We start from the raw sequence: 8138 nt of genomic DNA, 5'->3' as shown, positions 1-8138 counted from the left end.
CTCATATATATATATATATATATACATTCTTCGTCAAATAAAGTATTAAATGATAAAGAATAAAAAAAATAGTTATAAAATAGTTATAAAATAAATAATTATAAAATAAACTAATGCATCTTTTATACAGGTCCAACTACCGGTGAAAGCAGTCGTTACATCTCCACCGTTCCTAGTATTATTGTGGGCCCACTTTGCAAACATGTGGGGTATTTATTTCATCGCTACAAATGGACCCAAATACACGTTAGAAGTCCTTGGTTTCAATATGAAATCGGTATGATTTTATTTCATAAAGATTGTCAATTTATAAAACATCATTTTACCTTATCATTACTGAAGACATTTCTAATATTTTTATGCGTAGGGTGGCGCAATAACTGGATTACCTTACATAGCTAGACTAGGTGCTGGAGTATTATTTGCAGCAGCAGGCGATTACGTGCGAAGGAAGAACTTTTTATCTTTAGGTTGGATAAGGAAAATATTTATGCTATTCTGTAAGTAATTTGAAACAGTTACGTTTCAACAGTTACGTCGTAATTGAGTTATTCAGATATATGTAAACAATTATTATTTAACCGATAATTTATAAATATGACTCACAGCTCACATGGGACCTGCAATTTGTCTGGTAATAATGACATACGTAGGTTGTGATGCCACAGCTGCGATAATAATGTTAATACTGGCATTGGCCTTCAATGGAGCCGCCTGCCAGACCAGCTTACAGAATCATCAAGACTTGGCACCAAACTATGCCGGTTCTTTATATGGAATTATGAACACATTTGGTAGTTTTCCTGGATTCATCATTCCACCCATTATTGGCGCTTTAACCAATGAAAGAGTATGTTATCTTTCTATATCAAAATTATGTTAAAAATACGAATAAGTTTTCTAATTTATGAAAATGTGATTTATTAAAAAATATACCACAAGCGTGTATAAAGTTTATATATTTTTACATTTTTATGTATTTTTATTATTATATATAATTGTAGATACTTTATTTGTATTATATTTTTAATTTTATTTATCTTTATTAATATATTATATTTTGTACAGAAATTATATGCGTTTCGCAGATTATCTCCGTGTTCATTCTTAGAATATCAATGTTTTGTGAACATTGCAGCAGTTCACTTCATGAAGAGAAGCAGCCTGATACTGAGCTATTCTGTGTGATTCTCTTTATATATGCTGTTTTTTGCAAAAAGGGAATTACTTGAAGGAACAACTTAAGCTGTGTTCCAAATTTATTGCCAGCACTGAAAATGCTACAGTTTACAGTGCACTATAAATTTTCAGTACTGGGTAGTCAATTTTGGAACATAGTCTTAGTTCCTCGTCGTGATGAAGTGAATTGCAATCTTCATGAAACGTAGGCATTCTAAAAATAAATTTCAACACGAAGATAACGCGAAATGCATAATTTTTGTATAGAAAGTACCCATGGAAGCATGGGTACTTTCTATACAAAAATTATGCATTTGCCCTCAAGAATAATATTATATTTTGTATTGTAGAACGGCGTGGAAGAATGGCGTATAATGTTTTGGATATCGGCGATAGTATTTACATCAGCAACATTTCTCTTTTGGCTATTTGGATCTGCGGAAATTCAGCCATGGAACGATTCGACTCATACTAAAGTGCCTACTGTTTCTGAAGAGGAAAAACAGATAAACAATACGATGAAAGATGGAACCGATACGGAAATTGAGGAAAATGAACGTCTCTAGTGAATTAGGAAATAAAATAAAATGAAAAAGTCCACACAGCACAAAAAGGTTGTAGAAGTATTTTATTGCAAGATTGTAACATTGCAAAAATTTTGTGAAATGTTACTGTTATATAATGATGCAACAATGTAAAATGTCAATTTAAAATATGCAATACATTGTTGCAGCAATACAATATGTTACATTATAATTTTGATAATATTTTAAATGCATTATATCAAAATATTTTAACACATAACTTTTAAGAATATAAGTTTTTAAATTAATTTTTATACTGAAGAACCAAAAATGTCAAAATATATCTCATTTACTTTCGTCTTAAAATTCAATTTTGAGTACTCATCTTTTCAAAGAATTGTTAAAATATAAGTAAAAAAATCTCCTAATTTTTTGCCTTTTATTCTATCTTAAATAAGTTTTTATTTATGAGAGAATAGAATTCCGTCACGTCCATTTTATGGCAGTGGCGCATATTAGTCGCGGCTTAGCGTATTATTTTTTTACAATATCTTATATTATTATTTTTTTACAATATCTTTAAAAAGTTATTGCAACATTGCTGAAGTAATATTGCAAAAAAATTTCACGATTGCACTTTAATATGCAATGTTGTAAAAATATTACTGCAAACTTCTGTGCTCTATGAGAATATTTATGTCTGTACAAAAAAAAACTAATAGTACAATGTGTCAAGAAGAGAGTGCATAAAATTGCTGCAAAATTACCTCTCTATTAAAATGTCATACTTTATACACAATTATAGACCAACGTTTGTACAACTTCTAATTGTTAGATGCATAAAAAGATAATCGTTAGATCAATTATTATATCAAAACGTGAAACAGGAGAATTGAAATGATGTACAGAATATTCAATATAAGATACGGTCAATGTGATATTATAAATGCTTCGAAGCGTTCTTTGTGATTGGTCAATTAGTAAAATTCTTTTTTCTGATTGATCAATTAAATGCTTTGACCTGCTCATAGAATGTTCAATACATTTAGAATATGCTCCAGTTACTGATACACGTTGCTAGAATATCACGATATATCTTTCATCAAAATCTGATTAATTTTTTTAGATAAAGAGTTATTTTTTCACTGCTCTTTTTTATTGTAACATATATAAGACTGTGGGAGTTAAAACTTAGATTTTATACACTATTCGTAATTTTCAAGCGTTTGTATTATTTTGAATGTTTAAGTATTTATATTTGATATTATACTTTGTCATACATTTGAGGAGTGTCACGATCGCTATCATTAACTTATCCGGGAGAGGAGGGCTATAAACGTGGTATTCAAACAATGTAATATATTGAAATGTAAGAATACTCTGTAGTGCATTTTTTGATTTCGTGCCAAAGTACACGTATGTTGCTCTCATTCAACACTCGACGAATATACTGTCGATGTATTTAATACTAGATTGAGGAACCTTGACATTGTTTTCAAGCTATTAAATAGTTTAGATTACTCGATATTACAAATACATTACGCTTGATACATCATATGAATTTATATGATACATTTTATATATATATATATATATATATATATATATATATATGTATGTGTGTATATGTATATATTTCTTGTTATACGTACTAAATCCTTTTTTGTGAAGCAGTTTTATAGCTATGATAAATATTGGCACAATAGTTTAAGCGCGATTTAAATGATTTTAATTCTTTGAGACTATAAATTATTTCAAACAAATGCAAAATATATTGAATACGAGATCTCGCTCTTTACGTAACAACTTGAACTCCATTGATCGCATATAACAAGAAATCTGTATTATGTATATATTCTTCCCGTCGTTTACGAGCGCTCAAATGTATACAAATGTAGTTATAATATGAACTCATCTTTTTATTTATAAGATGCATCCGTGAAAGAAGTGGCAATATCAAGATTGAATTTTTTTGCATCTAGAGAAAGACATTGCGCTCGTGAATAAGCGGAGAAGAAATATATTATGTTTGTAGATCATGAGAAGTGTTACATACAATCATACGTTAGAAATTACTTTCGCATCGTAGGAAAATAGATACTAAATGTTGTTCCTACATTTGAAAAGGACGATCATTGTTCGAGTTTTCGACGCAAAGTTTATCGTGCTGTCAATAATAACGAAATGTATCGATAACGAATTACATTAAAATCTGTGTGAAGCAAATATTTAGCAATAATATTTGTTGCGCGTGTCAATTGTAAAAGAAGATACATGAAGATTATAATTCGCTATTTTAAATTAAGTATACAATTCATAGCGCATCACGTAAATACGTGCTATAATATTGTTGATTGTTAAGTTATATCATCTTTTCAAATCATTACGATTTCTATATCTTCCTTTTCATATACTTTTATAATTAAGTCATAACAGCATTTGTTTTATGAATTTCATATAATAAATTGTAATTGATTTACACACATATACATATATAAGGAATAATACATATGTAAGGAATAATCGAATATAGTTTATGCGATTTCATTATATAATAAAGAAAGTCGCACAGTGTATCCACAAATGATCAAATTTATTATTTATTAAATTTTAATTAAATAAGTCTTTTGTTTTTCTGTCTTTGTTGATTTTTATGCGCTCAACATAAAACTTATTTTTTTTATAATTATATAACGTATTATTTTATAAACAGCTTTATACTTATGTCTCAATTTTTCGAAAATGTATAAATTTGCTTAGGAGAATTAAAAGAAGAAAATTATTTACAAATATCTTTTTGATTTATCTACTTTAATTTCGAAATAATGCATATTTATGGAAGATTATAATATAATATAAAAATATAATTTACCTTTATACTATGTAATAATTATTACATCACACACGTTTCATAGTGATCTCGCATAAATGCAAACCTCGTTGAATTGAAAAACGAAACATTTCATCTGTTGATGCTTAAATTACATTGAATTTTACAATTTGTTATGAAGATTAAACCATTTAATTAAAGAGGCTTATAAATTGCATTAAATTGATTAAACACCTTATTAAAAAAACAATAAATCATTTTAATTGGACTCTCAAACTTTAAAACGATAAATATCAGTAAAATTAAGGCTAGTGAAAGCCAGCGCGAAAATGTTTGGGTGCGCATAAATATTAATAAATTCATATAAAATAATTTATAATAATAAACAGCTTTATTACGAATTCTTGAACGTTTCCACTCTCTTTGGAGTCATCCTCAGCAAATTATATGTATTCACGCTCAATATTAAACAATCTGTCCATGATAAGTCACTATCAGGTTCCCAGTAGTAAATTTTCATCAAAACTGTAGTAAATTTTCATCTATTTATAAAAATTAAAATCTCAAACTATCCTTTTTTAGCAACAGTAAGCTCAATAGGTTCATCAAGGTTCAGAAGGATATTTTTCTAAAAAATTGTAATAAAAATGTAATGTATAAAATCGAATGTAAAGACTGTAACGCTTCTTATGTCGGTCAAACGAGTAGAAAATTAAGCTTTAGGATTGCAGAACATAGCAATTATATAAATTGGAACATTATCAGTAATTACAGACCACAGAACCGAGTTTAATCATGAATTTGATTGGGAGATTGTCCAAATTCTTGGATCACAAGAATTTTAAAAACGGTTAATTTCTGAGAAAGCGAATGCAAAAGAATGAATCTGCTCTCAAATACAAATGAACAGATACATCATGCCTATGCTACGATGTTATCGAAATTAATCAATTAGCTTTATATTTTGTCCTTATATTTTATATATATTGTACAATGTTCTCTTAGAAAATTTATTTCTTTTATATACAATGCTTATATTCTCTTTTGTATATTTATGACATAAGAATATTGTTTTTATCACATTTACCTCTGTAAAATTGAAATGGTTAGAATCATTCGAGACTCCTAATTACAAATTAATTAGGTGCTCGCAGCATGATTAATTTATTATTTAGTGAATTTATATTTGTTAAAGCTTCATGATTGGCGTCCATTTGAGATGAGTTACACATTTCTGGATAATTGTTCCTTTATTATATATTGTTACAGTTTCTAATTTTACATATCAGATTCCGCTACAGTTTCGGGAACCTAGTGATTCATCATCGACAGATCGTTTAACTTAATATGAATACGTATAACTTGCTGAAGATGACTTCAAAAGAGAGTGGAAACGTTCAAGAATTCGTAATAAAGCTGCACATCATTTATTATTATGAATTATTTTATATGAATTAATATTTATGCGCACCCATATTAATATTTTCGCGCTGACTTAAATGTTTTTAAATTTTTTAGCATACATTTCAGTAACTTTAGTTTAATTAGTTTTCTTATAATAAAAGAATAAGCAATAATAAATTTTTATATTATAGCTTTGCAATTATATTTTATTTAGTATAGTAATTACATATACAATAAGACAAATAATAAAGCAACTTTATTTTTATAAAACTAATTATTCTTGTGAAAATTAAATGTCTTTAAAAACACACACACACACACACACACACACACACACATACACACGCGCGCACGCGCCCACACACACACACACACACACACACACACACACACAATTTAAAGAGATCTTCGTTTTACTGTGAGAATAAACGTCCGTATTTCCATCGGTTTCAAGAGAACATTGATTACATTGTCATGAACTCCCACAATTTGTCTACTTTCTTCTTCATTCTGGATAATATCATTCATTTCTGGTTCCCATTTCATAGGTTTATTTTCGCTCAATAACTGATTGGCCCCTAATGTGGTTTCTTTGATCGATTCAATTGAAAATGTCGAGAACAGATTCTGTTGAGATAAGATAAAAGAATTATAAAAAAATTTTTATTTTATTGTAAAGACAGTTTCTTTACTTACTTTATAATAATTCTGATTAATTATCACAATCAAATTTTTGTAACATGTTGTTAGTAATTGCAAAAATATATAATCAAAGACTTATTTTTAGAAGAATAAAAATTTACCTGAATGTTAACTTCTACTGGTTGAGACATTCGCTGAGCCTCACCAACTTCAAAGAGATGCTCCAATCTTAATAAAATTGTATCATCTTTCCAAGGTTCTAAGGTAAGAATGTGCACATTCGGTGGCAATGCTTTATTGAGACCAGAAGTCTGTAATAATATACATATAAATGTCTATTAATGAAAACAGAGAAATGCCGAGAAATCACATTTTCTTATAATTCTTATATTTCTAAAATAATTGACAACTCAGTCAGAAATGATAATCAAATCGATGTCATTCAACGTCAAAATCATCAAATTCAATGTCGAGATGATCAAATTCGACGTCGATTTCATTATCATTTCTCACTAAGAATGATATAACAAATTTTGGTAGATTATTTTAATCTCTTCAGATCTGATTTTATTGGAATTACAATATGTTAAAAAAATTTTTTTTAATTCAATTCATGCAATAATTTAATAAGTAACTTTAAATAATTAATTTTTTTCAAAATTTTGATGATTTTTTCATATACTATGTATTGTGCTCAAGCAACGGCACAACTTCGTTGCGCTTTCAGTAAATCCTCGAAAACTCTTACCTCATGAGATTTGCAAGTATCTATTAGCTCGTTTTACTATTTTTTAATCAAAAGCAAAATCAGAATTAGGCGCCAGATGAGAACGTGTCACTCTTCCGCGAAATATCATCGATATTTTACTTAAAATTCTTTAAAGGGAAAAAAAAGAATCGCAAACAACTCTGATAACTGACTACTTAGCTATTATATTGAGAAGATGGTTCTTTGAAAACGATTGGATTTTCGGAGAGCGAATAGAATACTTTGCAATAAATTACACAGAAATTGATAATAACGAGAAATAATCTATCAATCTTCGAGAATTTTCCATACATGCTTGATAAGATATTATAGCAATGACACTAAAGTTTGACAAAGTAGACCTAATCCATAAAACCTACCGGGTTGAATCCACTAAAAAAAGTCCACTTAAAAAACCTAAGATGAATGCCGATGTGCTTGGAGCCGAAATTACTGCCACGAAGCGCAATTGTTAATAAAACATTCAAAATAATAAAAGTTTTCAAGATCAAGTTTTTTTATACAGAAATTTTTAAAAATTTCGATTTTTTCAAAATTAAAAAATTTCAAACTAATACAGTTTTTATTCTATAAATTGTAGCGTAAACAAACAAAAACTGAAATTTTTGCCTTAAAATGTACTTACATGAAATTATTAAAAACTGTATAATGCTTTTCTTTCAATTATTTATTAAATTATAATGTATAAAATTTATGATTTTTAAAAAATGCTATTTTCTTGAAAAAAATCCACAAAAAATCTATTATAAATCTATTATAAATAACAAATATTTAAAAAAAAAAAAATATA

At 27.9% G+C, this 8138-nt stretch overlaps 2 protein-coding genes across 2 annotated transcripts in view; one reads left to right on the top strand and one right to left on the bottom strand.

Annotated features, from left to right (window-relative positions):
• LOC108691048 (sialin-like) overlaps positions 1–1864 on the top strand; it is a 12548-nt gene extending 10684 nt beyond the window's left edge. The window contains exons 8-11 of the mRNA XM_018198711.1: positions 131–277; positions 368–500; positions 609–850; positions 1530–1864. Coding sequence (XP_018054200.1) covers positions 131–277; positions 368–500; positions 609–850; positions 1530–1745 — 738 coding nt within the window. The 3' untranslated portion in view covers positions 1746–1864. The remainder of the gene's footprint in view (positions 1–130; positions 278–367; positions 501–608; positions 851–1529) is intronic.
• Positions 1865–6289: 4425 nt separating this feature from the next.
• LOC108687938 (lysosomal alpha-mannosidase-like) overlaps positions 6290–8138 on the bottom strand; it is an 18821-nt gene continuing 16972 nt past the window's right edge. The window contains exons 17-18 of the mRNA XM_018194020.1: positions 6741–6890; positions 6290–6564 (exon numbers count right to left, since the gene is read on the bottom strand). Coding sequence (XP_018049509.1) covers positions 6334–6564; positions 6741–6890 — 381 coding nt within the window. The 3' untranslated portion in view covers positions 6290–6333. The remainder of the gene's footprint in view (positions 6565–6740; positions 6891–8138) is intronic.

The sequence above is a fragment of the Atta colombica genome, unplaced genomic scaffold, assembly GCF_001594045.1.
Source record: "Atta colombica isolate Treedump-2 unplaced genomic scaffold, Acol1.0 scaffold1, whole genome shotgun sequence".
Taxonomy (NCBI): Eukaryota; Metazoa; Arthropoda; class Insecta; order Hymenoptera; family Formicidae; genus Atta; species Atta colombica.
This window is presented reverse-complemented; position numbering and strand designations above follow the sequence as displayed.